The 19,947-nt window shown below is 38.7% G+C and overlaps 1 protein-coding gene across 6 annotated transcripts in view; it reads left to right on the plus strand.

Annotated features, from left to right (window-relative positions):
- Positions 1–19,947, plus strand: part of APC (APC regulator of WNT signaling pathway) — a 193,452-nt gene that overhangs the window by 79,686 nt on the left and 93,819 nt on the right. For all 6 annotated transcript variants that reach the window (XM_050945539.1, XM_050945544.1, XM_050945540.1 and 3 more), the window contains 2 exons: positions 6,796–6,904; positions 18,657–18,770. In XM_050945539.1, the coding sequence (XP_050801496.1) occupies positions 6,796–6,904; positions 18,657–18,770 (223 nt within the window). The remainder of the gene's footprint in view (positions 1–6,795; positions 6,905–18,656; positions 18,771–19,947) is intronic.

Below are 19,947 nucleotides of genomic sequence, written 5' to 3' on the forward strand. Positions count from 1 at the left end.
GCGTCTAATCTAGACGCGATATATCGATCCACGAGCGCGCTTATATCGATTCCGGAACTCCATCAACCCCAACGGAGTTCCGGAATTGACAGGGAGAGCCGCGAACATCGATCCTGCGCGGTGTGGACAGGCGAGTAATCCGATCTTAGATATTCGACTTCAGCTACGTTATTCACGTAGCTGAAGTTGGGTATCTAAGATCGATTTCCCCCCCGTAGTGTGGACGTGGCCTAAGACTAAGTGAATGAGGTATGATAAAGGGAAGAAACATGCTCAAAGGTCTGTCAGTCATTGCTTTCTTTACCCTACAGCTTTGGAGGAGCTGTCAGTAAGGTATCTGCCTTGCCCAGCTCATGCAGCCACTCCTCAGCCACAGTATATTTCTGTTCATCTAGGCCCATCTTGTGCTACCACAGGGCCCTCTGGTGGGACATCAGGAGCTGGGTTACCGTCTGTCTTGCTGGAATGCAAAACGAGGCATTTCTTCCAGATAACAAGTAACCTTACTCCTCTTTGAGGAATAGCCCATGATTTGTCCATTGTTGAAGTTCATATTCAGGTTAAGATCCAGAGGCTTCTCCATCAGATCCAGTGGGCTGAATCAGGATGTCAGGCTCTGTCAAGGCTAACAAAGAATCTTTTAGATACCAGAGACGAGAGCCATATATTTAGTTTCTTTAGGGAATAGACTTCACTGCTTTTTCAAGAACTGTGAAACACAAGAATCTGTTACATCACGTCAGGGTACCACATAGAATTAAACCCAGCCAAGAGCTGACTTTGTTAGTTCCTTTTGAATCCCAGGAAATGGAGGGGTGACAGTTACAGCCATCAGCAACATACAAGTAATCTGGGGTATTTCTGATTCCATATGATTCGAAATTCAGTATATATTCTTTCCTATTTATTGCTCCGGATTACCTGAAGACAACTCCTCTAGAGTTTGATCTAATTTGGCTAGATGATATATAAGAAATTTAAAGATAGAGGCCCTTTGAGATCTAAGTGCAGCAGTTGAGCCAGGAGATTTCCTTGCATCTACCAGTGTTGAAGATGCTTATCTCTATATTCTAAGATGATAGATTGTTAGAGGGCTGCAAATCCGTGGATAACTGTGGCCCATGTTTGCTGATCAAACATGGATACAAATTTTGTATTGACGCAGGGCTCTATAGTTTGTTGCATTTCAATGTAGGAAGCGCTTTCAGGTAGTTCTCTCTACCCTCAGAATATTTTCAAAATAGCAGTTTTGGGTATAGAAAGATACCCATCTGCCTCCACACTCGATTGATCAGGACAGCAACAACACAAGGTGCTTTCCAGGTTTTGGACCTGAAGTCCTCTTTCCTCAGGGCACTGGACTTTGTCATCAACAAAAAGAAGAGAACTGTGGACACATCTCAACTACTGGTCCATTTGGGGCTCTCTTTAATACGGGTAAGGTCACTGTGATCCCGGTAAAGAACCAGATCTCAAGACCGTGGACGTGATAAATTCTGGGTAGCTACTTGTTTCAGTCCAGAGGTTATGAAACCTTTGGAAATCATGTCACCCATAACAGTGCTGGTATTAAGTGTCTGGTGACATTCTTAACCTCTAACATTATTCTTGCTTTCTCAATGGAGTCTTGAGTACTGCGACTTTGGGAACAGGATCATGATAGACAAGAAGAGTTTCTTGAGTTAGTGAGAAAACCCCACCAATTCTTTTTGGGGACTTCCTCTGCAAAGGTCCCCATTACATGGTGATCGCAACAGATGCCAACAGTAGAATTAGGAGAAACCGTTCATTCTCAGTAAGTCTAGAGACTGTGAACCTGAGTGGAAAATAAATTGCAACAATGGCTTTGAGCTTAAGATGAGTTTGAGAGCTCTGCTCTTGTTCAAAACTCATATTCTTCTTCACTCTATCCTCATCTGTACTGACAGTTCAGCAGTTGTAGTAGGTATCGAGTGAGGGTAAAAAACCAGATCCTTAAAAAGTAGGAGACAATGTCTTACGACATTTGTATTGGGATACAGAGTCTTTCACCTCTAGTAAATTGGTTCCTATCCAGCTAAGATTGCTTATGACTGGAAGTTATTACTGTCTGCTGGTTGCTCTGTGGCCTACATTAAGTAGGCTAGTCTTCTCAGTCCAGTTTCTGACATCATACAAATTATAATCATACATGAAACTAATTGACACCCTGCTAGCAGTTTCAGCAGACAGTCCTAGGATTGAATAAGCATGGATACTAACTCATTGTCGTGTTCTTAGAGGTGGTCCCTCTAAGTGTTGAGGCACGCTAGCAGAGTGCTGTGTGGGTTGATGATATACCTGTTCTGTGAATAAGCAGATTCCAGTCTCCAGGGCTGTTTAATCTGGCACTTTTTGTGAGCATTACATTATTAATAAAGAAAGAGGTAGAGGTGATGGCTTGGAAGTGAGTTTAATGCACTTCTCAAAATGGCCAGATGAATTATAGATTAAAAGGAATTTTTTTTAATCTTGTATCTTTGTACCTCCTATATTTAAATAGGTATCTGGCACATATTTCATGTTACATATGACTGTTTTCTTCCACTTCCTTTAAATTAAATCTCCATGCAGTTTTTAAAGTAGTGTATTAATACTGCAATATTATTGTGATATACTAGTTCTGTTTTTTCACATTGACATCAATAAAATATTGAAAAGAATTTAATTTCAGAGGTTTTTTTAATGTCAATAGAAGCATTTCTAGAGATTAATATTTTGTGATGTCCAAAGCCTCACATTTCAAATAATTGAATCATAGAACTGGAAGGAATCTTGAGAGGTCATCTAGTACAGTCCCCTGCACTCATGGCAGGATTAAGTATTATCTAGACTATTCTTAACAGGTGTTTGTCTAACCTACTCATGGAGACTCTACAACCTCCCTAGGCAATTTATTCTAGTGCTTAACCACCCTGACAGGAAATTTTTGCTAATGTCCAACCTAAATCTCCCTTGCTGCAATTTAAGCCCATTGCTTCTTGTTCTATCCTTAGAGGTTAAGAAAATCAATTTTTCTTCCTCCTCCTTGTAACAACCTTTTACAAACTTGAAAATTGTTATCATGTCCCCTTTGTCTTCTCTTTTCCAGACTAAACAAACCCAGTGTTTTTCAGTCTTCCCTCATAGGTCATGTTTTCTAGACCTTTAGTCATTTTTGTTGCTCTTCTCTGGACTCTCTCCGATTTCTCCACATTCTTCCTGAAATGTTTTGCCCAGAACTGGACACAATACTCCAGATGAGGCCTAATGAACGTGGAGTAGAGCGGAAGAATTACTTCTCATGTCTTGCTTACAACACTCCTGCTAATACATCCCACAAGGATGTTTGCTTTTTTTGCAACAGCATTACACTGTTCACTCATATTTAGCTTGTGGTCCACTATGACCCCCAGATCCCTTTCTGCAGTACTCCTTCCTAGGCAGTCATTTCCCATTTTGTATGTGTACAACTGATTGTTCCTTCCTAAGTAGAGTACTTTGTCCTTATTGAATTTCATCTGATTTGCTTCAGACCATTTCTCCTGTTTGTCCAGATCATTTTAAGTTTCAGTCTTGTCCTCCAAAGCACTTGCAATCCCTCCCAGCTTGGTATCATTCGCAAAATTTATAAGTGTACTCTGTATGCCATTATCTAAATCATTGATGAAAATATTGAACAGAACTGATTCCCACTCATTATGCCCTTCCAGTATGACTGTGACCCACTGATAACTACTCTCTGGGAACGGTTTTCCAACCAGGTTTGCGCCCACCTTATAATAGTCCCATCTAGGTTGCATTTATCTAGTTTGTTTATGAGAGGGTCATGCGAGACAATATCAAAAGCTTTACTAAAGTCAAGATATACCACATCTACCGCTCACCCCGACTTGCAGAAAATGTTTTTACAAATAAAAATTTCTTTTAGACAGAATTAATTGCACCTTTGTAGATCTCAGTTCACAACTGTCACCTCCATTCCTTCATGCAACATTAGAATAAGTACCCTTTTCTGTCTTTTCCTCACTAGTACAAGTGTAAAACCTGTCTGTCTAAATATGTAGTCCTGTCTCTCTACATATTATTGTGTAATTTTGTGAGCAGTTCTGATTCAGCCTAACTAAAACTACAACAGTCTGATATGGAAGGAGACTTCATCAGGTCCATATTTTAATATATTCAGTACCCCAGTCTTTTGGGTCTAAAATGAGGGGGAATCAGTTAGGTGAATGACAAGTTAGTAGAATAGTGTGCTGCACGTTAATCTATTTTAAGACTAATGTGGCTGTCATTAAGATTACAATTCTTTTTTGGTGGATGTCTTTATGCTAGATGTGGGAATTCCAGGTTAGCGTGGAAACATTGGCAGGGTAGTAGAAGGAGCTTGTACTACTGCTATCTGTTCTGTTTAAAAATATTTGTTTGTAGTAGTGCGCGCACTGTACTCTGTGCTTGACAAGGTTTCAAGAAGGGACATGGATCCTGTCCAGGGAGTTCACAATCTAAAGACAGAGAGATAAAGAGACAGAAGCTAGGGAAAGGAAAATAATAACAGGCAATTTTATGTGTTAACGTCCTATCCTATTACTAAATAGCTTACTTCAGTTCTCAGGCTTTTCAGTCCAGTACCTTTTTATGAATACTGTATTCACTTAATGCTTAAAAATAAATCACTAGAGAGTTTTTTGTCCAGTTGTATAGATATACTGAAACGTTTGGTAGCGAATTCTGAATAGTTGCTATTTTAGGGAAGGTTGTATCCATTACTGTTGGAATAAAGTTAGCAATATGTTTATAGGTTTCAGAGTAGCAGCCCTGTTAGTCTGTATCCACAAAAAGAACAGAAGTACTTGTGGCACCTTAGAGACTAACAAATTTATTTCAGCGTAAGCTTTCGTGAGCTACAGCTCACTTCTTCGAATGTGTTCCATTCTATGCATCCAAAGAAGTGAGCTGTAGCTCATGAAAGCTTATGCTGCAATACATTTATAGGAACCTAGATTGAGAGAGCCCTACCTATTGGAGCAATGATTCATCTGAAATGTCTATTAGACAGATTTACTTGGACCTACAATTCTTTTTCCTTTTCTCTAATGTCTGTTAAAGAGCAATATGAGCATTTCAGAAGGGAAAAGTACTAGCAGAAGAGACTTTTAGAAGAAACTAGTAGATATTTAGAAGAGACTGATCTCAATGGAGGTTTGTATGGAAGTAGGGTCTACCTGTATGGATCTAGTTGCAGGATCAGAGCCTTGAAGTTATGTTTTTGTCTATACCATATAATAACTATAGGGAATTGCAGTAAAGAAAATATAATCACACTCTGTATTGGACTAAAATTATATTTCATAAAAAGATTAATAAAGAGAACTTAATTGGGTAGTCAGTTTTATAGATTTTGCTTATAACCATCTATAACATGCACTACTCATGGCTCTAACATGCTTGTAAATTTTGATAATTTACTAACTTGTTATAAATACTTATTAATATAAAAGAAATGGTCCATAATCACCATTTAATCAATTTCTTTTATTTTGAATCCATCATTTGGAATGGGAGGGAGGAGACACTAAGATAGTACAAAGACAGCAAATATTTTGGGACTTTGCTATAATGGAGTATTGAGGTATATAGATTTTCTTGTAGTGCTAGTATCTTATATTTTAAAAAGGTAATTAGTTTGCTACATTGGGAGAAGTATACCACCAAAAAGAGAAAATAAATTCGACTCAAATGGATTGCACAGGATACAAATTAGCACAGATCTAATAATACTTAGCTTTCATATAAAGCTTCTCATCTGTGGATTTCACAGTGCTTTTACAAAGAAAGTGAGGTATTATACTTCCATTTCACAGTGGAACTAAGACACAGAGCATTTCCAATGATTTTCTGAAAGTCACACAGCAGGTTGACAACAGAGCCAGGGACAGAAAAACAGAACATAGATCTCTGAACTTCCTGTTCAGTTCCTTCATCACCAAGTCCCATCTTTTCACTTTGACACTTTATGTATATATCAATATTTACTTGTATTTGCTGCCATGCTTATAATTGAGGATACGTTTTAGTCACGGGTACTTTTAGTAAAAGTCATGGACAGGTCATGGGCAGTAAACAAAAATTTACGGCCTGTGACCTGGTCATGACTTCTACCTATGTGAGCTCGCACACTCTCTCTCTCTCTCTCTCTCTGTGTATATATATACACACACACCCCTGACTAAATCTTGCAGAGGCTGCCCCATGGGTGCTCAGCCTAGGGGTGCCGCAGGGAGTTGGGGGGAATGAGGACGGCCCAGGACCCCTGCTGGTGCTGGGAGCCTGGGAGCAAGGGGTTTGGTGGAGCCGGCAGACTCCCTTCTTATGCTGTGCTTCCTGGGAAGCGGGGATGTCCCCATTGCTCAGCTCCTGCGTGGAGATGTAGCCAGGCAGCTCTGTGCCTGCCGAGACTGCTGGCTTCGCAGTTCCCATTGCTGGGAACCATGGCCAATGGGAGCGGCAGGGGCAGTGCCTGTAGGCGGAGTGAGTGCGCAGAGCTGCCTGGCCATGCTTCCACCTAGGAGCTGAGCAAGGGGGATGTCGCTGCTTCTGGGAAGGCAAGCACCTTCCAGAGCCTGCCACACCCTTGAGCTGCCCCCCAGCCGCCTGAGTTCCCTTCCAACCCTGATATTCTGTGAGTCACAGAGGTCATGGAAAGTCACAGAATCTGTGACAAACTCACAGCCTTATTTATAATTGTTAATGGAGACTTACTGATGGGACACTTCCTGGTTTTGTTTTTTTTAATAGATCTCTATTGCTGGCTGAGCTTGAAAAGGAAGAGAAAGAAAAGGACTGGTATTATGCTCAGCTTCAGAACCTGACTAAGAGGATAGATAGTCTCCCTCTTACTGAAAATGTAAGTATCTACAATAGCAGCATATTTTCTCATGTAATTGGTGCTGTGATGTCCATTTTGATGCTCTGTATATTTTATAAACTAGTTAAAATTATTTTTTGTGAAAAGAATGTTTCCTATGCTCCAAATAAATAACTAATATTCTGTCTAAGTAACATAATTGCACCAGTAGCAGCAATTGCCTGTTTTCAGGTATCATTTTACAAGGAAAAATCCATGCAAGAAGTCCCCCTTATAGGGGGGAACATAGTAAAATCTCATGGAGGGTTAATTAAAATACGCTATTTTTACGCTTTTGACATTCTCCACCAAAGTCCTTAATTTCTAGCAGCTTCATAATTTTCTTTAACTTTGAGAAACAGTATTATGTTAACCAAAGATACAACTTCAATAAGAGCTCTTAATTCAGGACAATGTTACTGGCAAAATGAGTGAAATATGGGTATAGATTTTGCAGATGCAGCTGACCATCTGCGCCTTCACTTTGTCACCTGCAGCACCACAAATGGGAATGGAAAAATACCACAGCAACACTGACTTTTTTATTATGAATAATTAAGGCTGAGGACTTTAGCAGGAAACATGTACTGTATTAATAAAGTTTTCTGAAACAGTTCTAACAGTAAATATGTAATGGTAAAGACACAATTCTCATATTATGCCAATTGTCTCCCCTCAGTCCTTTTTTCTCAATATTAAACATAACACTTTTTTTAATCTTTCTTCATAGATCTAAACATTTTGTCATTTCTGTAGCTCTCCTCTGGACTTTCTCCAATTTGTCCACATCTTTTTTAAAGTATGGAACCCAGAAATGGAGATAGTATTGTAGCTGAGGCTTCACTATGGCTGAGTACATGTGGGCGGTAACTGCCCTGGTCTTTCATTCAACCCTCCTGTTAATACACTCTATAATGGGTGGACAAGCTTTTTGGCCCGAGGGCCACATCTGGGTGGGGAAATGGCATGCAGGGCCATGAATGTAGGGCTGGGGCAGGGGGTTGGGGTGCAGGAGGGAGTGCCAGGTGTGGAAGGGGTGCGGTGTGCAGGAAGAGGCTTGGCAAGGGATTGGGGCAGAGGAGGGGTGCGGGGTGTAGGAGGGGGCTTAGGGAAGGGGATTGGGGTGTGGAGTGCAGGAGGGGGCTCAGGGCAGGGGTGAGGGAGGAATGTGGCAGGGGGCTCAGGGCAGGGGATTGGGATGCAGGAGTGGTTCAGGGTGTGGGCTCTGGCCTGGCACCGCTTCCCTGGAGCGGCTTTGGGGTGGCAACGGGGCTAAGAGAGGCTCCCTGCTGGCCCCAGCCCTGCGCCACTCTCAGAAGCGGCCGGCACCACGTCCCTGTGGCCCCTGGGGGAGGTGGGAGAGTACCACCCCCAAAGCTCCCATTGGCTGCAGTTTCCCATTCCCGGCCAAAGGGAGCTGCGGGGGACGGTGCCTGCAGGTGAGGGCAGTGCACGAAGCCCTCTGCCCTCCCTCCCCCAGGGGCCGCAGGGACGTGGTGCCGGCCACTTCCGGGATCGGCGTGAGGGCTGTGGCACCACAGAGGTGGCAATCCTGTGGGCCAGATCTAAAGCCCTGATGGGCTGGATCTGGCCCACAAGCGGAAGTTTGCTCACCCCTGCCCTAGAATGTTAGTCTTTTTTACAGCTTCATCACATATTGACTCATATTCAATTTCTGATCCACAGCAATGCCCAGATCCTTTTCTGCAGTACTACTGCATAGCCTAGTGGTCCCCAAACAGTGGGGCACACCTCTGTAGGGGGGCACAGAGGAATGTTCAAGGGAGAGTGGCAGGGCCTGGGCGAGCCCCCATGGGGGAGGGGAGTGACCACACCCAGCCCTGCTCTGCTCCCAGCTCCACCCTGGCCCCAGCCTTGGCTCCCAGCCACGGCCCTGTTCCTGTAGTCCCTGACCCCTACTCCCAGCCCCAGCTCCCAACCCCCACTCCTTGGGGGTCACAGAGAGGTTCCATTATGGGTAAAGAGGGGCACAACAGAAAAAGTTCGGGGACCACTGGCATAGCCAGTTATTCCCTATTTTGCGTTCATGCTTTTGAGTTTTCCTTCCTAAGTGTAGCATTTTGCCTTTTATTGATCTTCATCTTGTTGATTTCACGCCAATTTTTCAAGGTTGTCTTGAATTCTAATACTGTCCTCCAAAGTGCTTGCAACCTGTCTCTTCATGTCATGCATATATTTTAAACACAGACTTTTCACTCCATTAGCCAAGTCATTAATGAAAGTTTGAATAGTACCAGACCCAGAACAGACCCCTCTACGACCTCACTAGATGTGGCCTCTCAGTTTGACAGTGTACATTGATAACTAGTCTTCTAAACTTTTATTTTTGTTGTTTTTATATAAAATATAAACACATGCACAAGATGAAAATAGTTATAAATAACAAAATTCAGCATTCATTATTTACAAAACCTGGAAAAAAATGAAAATGAACAAAAAGCCCTGAGCCCATACATGTCATGCAGGGGATTAATTATTTAAGTGACTAAATAGATAAATAAACGAGAACATAACCTATGAGTATCAGGGACTATTAGATACTAAATTGCAGAAGTATGCAATAGCTTCATGTCTGACCAGACATCCTCATATTTCTTCTAAGCATTTCCGTTAGAGAATTAAAATTCTCATACACTGCAAGATCAAAAAAGCGCTAGGTAGCTTTATTGCAGGAACTCATCTAACAGAAATAGATGCCAAGAGAATCAAGAAGATGTAGGCAGATGCTGAATATCATTCACCATTGAATTCCAAGAGCAGAGGCACATCCATCTTAATGCATAAAAGTATAACTTTTCAATGTATACAGACTTGGTCTGAGCCTGAGGGAAGGTGCATTCTTCTTGAAGTCTGTATCAATTTCAAAAAGCTAATTCTAGGAAGCATTTACAATCTAAGTGGAGGTCATTCTGAATTTTTGAAGGACACTGCAGACATTCTTTCTAATAAAAATGACAGTCTTGTAATGCTGGGAAGCAATTGGAATACTATGCTAGATAGACATCTGGACAAATCCAATTTACAAAGCACAGTAGGCCAACCCTCATTATTAATGAATTAACTTGATTTAAAATATATATTGAAACTGAGACACCCCAAGGACCAGGAATATTCATATTTCTCCATAGTACATTCATCTTACTCCAGAACTGACTTTTTTCTTGTGTACTCAGAACTGATTCCGGCATGCCTAGAAGTAACTATTGATAATATATTAATTTCATATCATACTCCAATTATACTTTCCACTAGGGCTGTCGATTAATTGAAATTAACTAAAAAAAAATTAACTGCAATTAAAAAAAATTATCATGATTAATCACACTGTTAAACAATAGAATACCAATTGAAATTTATTAAATATTTTTGGATGTTTTCTACATTTTCAAATATATTGATTTCAATTACAACACAGAATACAAAGTGTACAGTGCTCACTTTATAGTATTTTCTATTACAAATATTTGCACTGTAAAAATTATAAACAAAAGAAATAGTATTTTTCAGTTCCCCTCATACAAATACTGTAGTGCAATCTCTAATGTGAAAGTATAACTTACAAATGTAGATTTTTTTTTGTTACATACCTGCACTCAAAAACAAAACAATGTAAAACTTTAGAGCCTACAAGTCCATTACTTCTTGTTTGTCTTAGCGATGGGCTGAACAAGTTTATTTACATTTACGGGAGATACTGCTTCCTGCTTCTTATTTCAGTGTCACCTGAAAGTGAGAACAGACATTTGCATGGCACTTTTGTAGCTGGCATTGTAAGGTATTTAGGTGACATATATGCCAAACACTCGTATGCCTCTTCATGTTTCAGCCACCATTCCGGAGGACATGCTTCCGTGCTGATGATGTTCGTTAAAAAAACAGTGTATTAATTACATTTGTGACTGAGCTCCTTGGGGGAGAATTGTATGCCCCCTGCTCTGTTTTACCTGCATTCTGTCATATATTTCATGTTATAGCAGTCTCGGATGATGACCCAGCACATGTTCTTTGATTTACGAACACTGTCACTGCAGATTTGACAAAACGCAAAGAAGATACCAATGTGAGATTTCTAAAAATAGCTATAGCACTCGACCTAAGGTTTAGGAATCTGAAGTGCTCCAAAATCTGAGAGGGATGAGGTATGGAACATGCTTTCAGAAGTTTGAAAAGAGCAACACTCCGATGCAGAAATTACAGAACCCAAACCACCAAAAAAAAATAAAAATTAAAAATCAACCTTCTGCTGATGGCATCTGACACAGATGATGAAAATGAACATGCATCGATCTGATCTGCTTTGGATTGTTATTGAGCAGAACCCGTCATCAGCATGGATGCATGTCTTCTGGAATGGTGGTTGAAGCACGAAGGGACATATGAATCTTTAGCGCATCTGGCACGTAAATATCTTGCGACTCTGGTTACAACAGTGCCATGTGAACGCGAGTTCTCGCTTTCAGGTGACATTTTAAACAAGAAGCTGGCACCATTATCTCCTGCAAATATAACCAAACTTGTTTGTCTGAGCAATTGGCTGAAGTAGGACTGAGTAGACTTGTAGGCTCTAAAGTTTTACATTGTTTTATTTTTTAATGCAATTATTTTTTGTACATAATTCGATATTTGTAAGTTCAACTTTCATGATGAAAAGATTGCACTACGGTACTTTTAGGTGAATTGAAATATACTATTTCTTTTGTTTTTTACAGTGCAAATATTTGTATTTAAAAATAAATAGAAAGTGAGCACTGTACACTTTGTATTCTGTGTTGTAATTGAAATCAATATATTTGAAAAGGTACCAAACATTCAAAAATATTTAAATAAATGGCATTCTATTATTTTTTAACAGTGTGATTAATCGCGTGACAGCCCTACTTACCATAGAAGCTGATTACACTTCATTGAAATTTTCTAGGTGAAACCTGAACACTGCTATTAAAATATGCAAATTTTTTTCCACAGTTGATTCAGTCATCTCTAATGTTGTACAAGAAAATAAGTACACAGTTTCTCAGATACTATCTCTTGGGAAACTCTAAAAGCTAATGTAATGGGTGAGTGCATAAAGTATGCCATCCAAAAGAAGAGAGAGACTCAATTTACTAGACTCTCTGTCTAACGAAATAGGTGAGTTGCAGAGTGCGCACATGATTGACCCAAATAATGAAAACCTCCTATGTTCTCTGATCAATACCAAATATAAGTATAATGAAAGCTTATCCAGCCAAGTCAAACTGACACTCAACAGAATAAAACAAAGATATTATGAATAGGAAGATAAACCATGTAAGCTTCTTGCCATAAGACTTAGGATGGAATTAGCCAACAACCATATTTCCTATTACAAGAAGACGGGAGTGCCGTCCTTGAACCAGTAGATATAAATAAACAATTTAACCAATTCTGTCAGGCTTTATATAAATCAGACAAGCAGACTGACTCTAACAAATTCGATCATTTCATTGCAGGCCTACTTTTTAATACCCTAACTTTTTAATACCCCACTTCAGAACAATTGTTGTTTATGGACAACGCTTTCACAAAACAAGAGATTGAACAGGCTACAAAAAAATATAAATTCCAGCAAGGCTCTTGCAATGGATGGCTTTCTGGCAGATTTCTACAAAACATTTTGTAGTCCACATCTTCTGTTCTTTCAAAGGTCTTCATTGAAACATTCCAGAAAAGGAATGTCTCACGAAATGAGAACTGCTTTAATTACTTTAATATCAAAGAACATAAAAGATAGTCGCAAGTGTGGTGACTTCCTCCCCATATCTATATTGAACATAGATTGCAAAATTTCAAAAATGTTAATGACATGACTGAACACCATCATCACATCAGTTATACACTCAAATAACAGTAGTTTCATTAAAGCAAGATTGGCTGCTGATAATAGGAGAAAAATTGATCAGTTGATCCAGAAGGTTCAGATATCAAATGTTCTCTCCATACCTTATCTCTAGATGTGCAGAAGGCATTTGAAAATATTGAATGGCTTCATCTACTGGCTGTCCCAAAAAAATTCGGATTTGGATCAATATTCCTGAATTGGGTCAGTGTATTATGCAACTCTCCCTTCACTTTAGTATAAACTAATGAAATTATTTCTCCCATACTTCAGCTAAAAAAAGGGACATGACAGGGCTGTCCCCTCCTGTACCTCTTTTTTAATTGCTCTCTTGAACCACTGGCAATGTATTTACTTCAGCACTCAGACACTGAAGGGGTGATTATAAACATGGAAGAACACAGAATCAGTTTATATTCTGATGACGTTTTTGTGCTATTGAAGAATCCCTCCTCATCAGTCCCGAGTAGTTGACATCTTCGGAGAGATCTTTGATTTTTACATTAACTGGAATAAATCACAAACTTATGGATATATGCAAAAGACCAAATCCTTCTCAGTTTCAGCATTTTCCATTTCAGATATGCAAGGAAATAACTTATTTAAGTATTAAGATTTGTCCTAATTGTCCCAAAATTGTTTCTATAGATATGGGTTATATATTAAAAGAAATTTCCAAGGATGTAGAGAGCTGGCATCTCCTCCCTCTATCTTTACTGGAGGAACAGAAATAGTCAAAATGAATATCTGCCAAAGAGTGATTGCACGGTCTCTCCTTCACTCTTTGCTCAAATAAGTGGGCTTATCATGCAGTTTATATGGGATAAAAAACATCTTCATTTGTCACACAGTACCCTAAAAAATGTGGGCAACTGGAAACATTGGGTTGCCAGATTTATATCTATATTATCTAGAATTCCAAATGTGTCCTTTTGTAAGGAATTTCTCTTCCATTGGCTTTAAATACACACCAGCTTGGTTTGAGGTTCAGAAAAGCTTAGCTATGCTGTTTGCTTCCCTTTCTTCTTTTATATACGTGGAGAGGCTACCTACACCCTTAAGGAAAATTTTAATCTTTGCAACTTCATGGGGCATCCTGCAACACGTTATGTCAATTACATCATCCAGTCTTACTAAATCTGTGCTTGTATCACTGTGGGAAAACCCACGCCTAAGGATCAAGGCCAACATCACACTTTCCATCCATGCAGGTTGGATAGAAGAGGATTAACAAAAATTAAAGATAAAATGCAAGATAATAGACTGACCTCCTTCAATTATGTGTGTAACAAATATCAGCTACTACTGTTTTCACAATTCTTCTTTCAGCGGCTATGCTCAAGGATTCATGCAAGAATAGGGAACAATTGGTCTGTTTCAATTCTCTCACCTCTAGAAGAACATATTACGAAATAAGGAAACAAAAGTCACTTTGTAGGAATTACTTATAGGTGACTTAATGCTTTGCAGTAACTTCTCACTCTCAGTCTCAAAAAAAAAAATAGGGAAAAGAACTTCACCATCTCAACAGAAATCTGGGAGGATATCTAGCTTAATGTGAAAGATACTTCAATTTCTTTATCCTTGTGATGCTTCCAGTACAAGATATTAAAAGCGTGCACTGGACTCCAGAACAATTGTTTAAGGCTAAATGGGTAACCACACAAACAGCCACATGTCAAGTATTCTGTATACCTGTCAGAAAATGCATATGTTCACTCTCAAAAACTTAGTGCTCTCTCAAAAACTTTGTCACTGTCTTTCCTTTTCCAAGCTTGCATATTTTAGGGGTGCTGGATGAGTTGGTATTACAAGTTAACATTAAGAAATGAATTGCAGTAACTGTGTTAGTGGTCAAAAGAGTTATTTTGAGAAAATGGAAATCTATAATTCTTCTCACATAAACAGTCTGGTTTAGTGAGCTGTCTACAAATGCGTTGATATGAACAGTGACTCTGCTTAATAGATAACTATTGTTTGAGTGTGGTTTATTCAACCAATTTTGTATCCACTATACAGTAATTTAATCTAGAACACATTTCCCTAGTTTCCTTATGAGAATGTCGTGGGATTATTTTAGTAAGATTTTTGACACGCAGATATATTGTGCATTTTAATGTATGCACTTGAATTCTATTTTCCACCAATTCAGACAGCCTGATCCTGCAAGTTCTGAGCAACCTGAGCTCCCACTAAAGTCATGAAAAAAAGCAGTAGACACGGTTTCACTAACCTCATAGGGCAATGAGTTCTCAGCACTTCATAGAAATAGATTTATTCATCTCTCTCACTCCTTTTCTTCTTCCTCCAACCACTCTCTTACTCCTACTGTCCAGGATCCCGAGTTGTTACCTCCGGAGCGTTAACATGATCAGGGAGAGTAAGTTAGTGAACAGTGCCTCAACCAGAGAGGGTGTGTGTAGCTCAGTATACATTCTGTAACCTATGCAGAGGAAGAACAGTGGTTCAGATTTGACATGTGCTGGTATGCAAGACTTGTTCACTATAATAATTTTCTTTTCTTTTAAAGTCTTACTGTGCTCTTTCTGTTTAGAACACATTAAAATCACTGTCCCTGTTCCTTGACTGTCTTCCAGTACCCTCTGCAGAAGAACAGACACTGCTTTCAGTGTTGGAGGCCAGATAAATCAGAGGATTACAAAATTGAACACCCAGTTTGTTTACTGTTTCTGAATCTTTCCTCGTTAATTTGACTTTAAGCAAATAATCCTTGTATTCCAAACGTACAGTTGATTCTCTGTGCCTTCTCTTCTTTTTTTATACTGCATCCCTTAAGATCTCAAATAATCTTTTCATTTGCTGTCTCAAGAGCCTAAACTAAAGATGTTAGTAGTCTTGTCGTTGTCTAGTGAGTGATCTGGTTTCTTATTTATCATTGTTCATTGGAGATCTAGAATGTTTGTCCTGAGTACCCATGATTTTAGTTACCATGTACACAGTGTACTATATTTAAGTGGGTTAGTTGAAGAAATATCTCATGAAGATGCTAGCAGTCAAAATTCCATTGTTATTCATTTAGACAGATTATCTCTTTGGGGCAAGCATGTAGCACAGAGGGACTCTTTTAATGGAACTCAGATATATTTGAACTCCAACAAATGGCCTGCCACTGTACAAAATTTAGAAGATTTAGTCTCTGCTCCAGATTATTAAACTATATTACAGGCATTACAGTCCAAATATTGCATTGTATAAATGCAAGACATATAACATTAAAACTAGGGCTGTCAAGCGATTAAAAAGATTCTTGTGATTGATCTTTTTAATATAAATATTATGGATGTTTTCTGCATATTCAAATATATTGATTTCAGTTATAACACAGAATACAAAGTATACAGTGCTCACTTAATATTTATTTTTTATTACAAATATTTGCACTGTAAGAAACAAAAGAAAAAGTATTTTTCAGTTCACCTAATACAGGTACTGTAGTGCAATCTCTTTATCATGAAAGTTGAACTTACAAATGTAGAATTATGTACAAAAAAAAACTGCATTCAAAAATATAACAATGTAAAACTTTAGAGCCTACAGATCCACTCAGTTCTACTTCTTGTTCAGCCAATCACTCAAACAAGTTTGTTTACGTTAGTGGATGATAATGCTGCCCACTTCTTGTTTACAATATCACCTGAAAGTGAGAACAGGCATTCACATGGCACTGTTATAGCCGACATTGCAAGATTTTTACTTGCCAGATGTGCTAAAGAGTCATTTGCCTGTTCATGCTTCGACCAGCATTCCAGAGGACATGTCCATGCTGATGATGGGTTCTGCTTGATAACTATCCAAACAGTGAGGACCGATGCATGTTCATTTTCATCACCTGAGTCAGATGCCATCAGCAGAAGGTTGATTTTCTTTTTTGGTGGTTTGGGTTCTATAGTTTCCACATCAGAGTATTGCTCTTTGAAGACTTCTGAAAGCATGTTCCACACCTCGTTCCTCTCAGATTTTTGAAGGCACTTCAGATTCTTAAACCTTGGGTCGAGTCCTGCTGCTATCTTTAGAAATCTCACATTGCTATCTTCTTTGCATTTTGTGAAATCTGCAGCAAAAGTGTTCTTAAAATGAAGAACATGTGCTGAGTCATCATGTGAGACTACTGTAACATGAAATATATGACAGAATGTGGGTAAAATAGAGCCAGAGACATGCAATTCTCCCCAAATAGTTCAGTCACAAATTTAATTAATGCATTATTTTTTTTAAGAAATATCATTAGCATGGAAGCATATCCTCTGGAATGGTGGCCAAAGCATGAATAAGCATACAAATGTTTAGCATATCTGGCACTAAAATACCTTGCAATGCCAGGTACAGAAGTGCCATGCAAACTCCTGTTCTCACTTTCAGGTGATACTGTAAACAGGAAGAGGGCAGCATTGTCTCCCGTAAATGTAAACATACTTGTTTGTTTTAATGATTGTCTGAACAAGAAGTAGGACTGAGTGGACTTTTAGGCTCTAAAGTTTTGCATTATTTTGTTTTTGAGTGCAGTTACATGACAAAAAAAATCAACATTTGTAAGTTGCACTTTCTCAATAAAGAGATTGCTCTAAAATACTTTGAGGTGAATTGAAAAATATTTTCTGTTTATCATTTTTCTAGTGCAAATATTTGTAATAAAAAATAATATAAAGTGAGTCGTGTACACTTTGTATTCTGTGTTGTTTGAAATCAATATATTTGAAAATGTAGAAAAACATCCAAAATCATTTAATAAATTTAAATTGGTATTCTATTTAACAATGTAATTAAAACTGCTATTAATTTTTTTAATCACGATTAATTTTTTTTGAGTTAATCGCATGAGTTAACTGCGATTAACATTAACAGCTAACAACGATATACATTGACATATATGATATATCGGTATGTGGTTGAAAACCTTTATGTTGTCTGATTTTTTTATTTTTTAGTGAAGTGTATTCTGTACGGGTAAGTAAATAAAATATATGGCACATGACAATAAGTAACATTGTATTAAAAGGTTAGAAAAGTACATTTTAAATTTGGCTCTATAATTATCAGTAAAAACTATATGAATGCCCTAGGATAAAGAATTCCAACACATTCCATTATCCTGGAGTTAGCATAAATCTGAGATACACCGAAGAAACAGAATAGAAGTGTATGTGCAACGTATGAGATGGAATGTAAACTTAAATTTGGCAAATATGAAGTTTTGAGATGCATCTCAAGCAAGTAAGGGTTTTTTTTTTTTTAGTGTATTGTAATGTGTAAATAGGCAAATCATCTCTACCCCGATATATAGTGCAGTTCGATACAATGCGAATTTGGATATAACGTGGTAAAGCAACACTCTTGGGGATGGGGCTGCCGCCCCCTTTCCCCCCATTACTTGCTGCGGCCCTTCCCTGGGACCCCCTGCCGCAGCTCCGCTTCTCCCCCCTCCCTCCCAGGCTTGCCGCGCCAATCAGCTGTTTAGCGCAGCAAACCTGGGAGGGAGGAGAAGCAGAGCTGAGCAGTGTGCTTGTGGGAGGAGGAGGAGGAGGTGAGCTGGTGACCCCTACTTGCTGCGGCCTCCTTACCTCCCAGCCCCCCCGCCATACTTGGAGAGCTTGCAGAGTAAGTCTTTTGGTGGTATGCTGATTTACATATGTTGGTGTCTGAATCCTCCTTGCATGTTGTGGTATGGTCTTTTGTTTAGACAATTTACATGATTTTCAGGAAAAAATCTAGCCATAGTATGTATCCTTGTTGATAACCAATAATGTTTTATTTTAGTGTTCAGTTTTTGTCTAAATTTATGAAGTTCCAGTATGAAATTAATTGTTTTTATCCAGAATTACTTGCTAAAATGTCTTCTCCATGTTTGGATTCCAGTTCTCCTTGCAAACAGACATGACAAGAAGACAGTTAGAATATGAGGCAAGGCAAATCAGAGCTGCCATGGAAGAACAATTAGGTACTTGTCAGGACATGGAGAAGCGGGCACAGGTAATGTAATTTTTTTTTTAAACTAGGTTTTACTTTTTAAAGTTAAACTGAATAGAATGGCTTATCCTTTTGATTTTATTAAATTATTGGTGATTGTGTTTTTGAAGTGTTTATGAACATAGCAGTGTCTTAGTTTTTTCGTGTAGAGAACTTTTTAAATATAAAAATGAGTATCAAAACGTGTATTGCACAAAATCCCTGCTCTCTACAGTAAATGAGCAAATATCCCTCTATTGGATTAGTAGAAGACTTAGGAGAACTTCTGAGGTAGAAAATCCCTCCAAAAGGGAAGTATTTTAAAATATTTGTTAATGAGAATTATAACTGTAATTTTAAATAGCATATGTCTGAAACTGCCTTTTTTCTAGTCTGCTATACTGTCTTCTTTTAGTTTGCATTATTGAGTTTAAAATAAAATCCCACTGCTTTTGTTAAACTGTCACGAAAGACATGTATAAAGGGCTAATCATTAAGTCCAGATGAACCAGCAAAAATATACTCATACTCACTATACCCATAAATCCCTGTTTGCTCCAGCAAAGAGTGTTTTTGCTTTCATGAATGCATGCGTAGTTTTGCAAGCAGACCATTTCACCCATATTTGAAAACAGAACCCAAAATGGAGCTGTGTGGCACCAGAAATGTGTCAAAGTTAGACTCAGGACTCAGTTTGTCAGACCACCCTGTTTTTTTAGCGCAGCGCTCTGCCAATAGCACCCAGATAATGTGAGTGGCCATGCAAGACCCAAACAGTCTTATTTATACAGATAAAAGAGCGGGAATTAGACAAAGGGACAAAGAAAGCAAAACTGTAAAATTCACCTGGGGCACAGCATGCATATCCTACTTCCTTACTAACTCTTATCCATCTAAGGCTAATACTTCACCAATTGCCCTTAAACGGTGCAATTGTTCTATGTTAATGTCTGTATTCCTGACACCTGGATTGCAGCATTCCAACAATTTTGCTTAAAGGTACAGACAGCATTTCTTTAATCCTTTCTGTTTTCACAATATAATTCCTTCTACTTTCACAAATGGAAATAATCAATTGCTGACTGCTCATGCAGACTACTGTCACTATGTCAGTGTTGGATAACCTTCATTATTCATTGCCACTCAGTTCCAAAACACTAAAGTAAATAACTCAGCAGAGTAGCATGCTTTCTTGTGACTG

The sequence above is a fragment of the Gopherus flavomarginatus genome, chromosome 3 (assembly GCF_025201925.1).
Source record: "Gopherus flavomarginatus isolate rGopFla2 chromosome 3, rGopFla2.mat.asm, whole genome shotgun sequence".
Lineage (NCBI taxonomy): Eukaryota > Metazoa > Chordata > Testudines > Testudinidae > Gopherus > Gopherus flavomarginatus.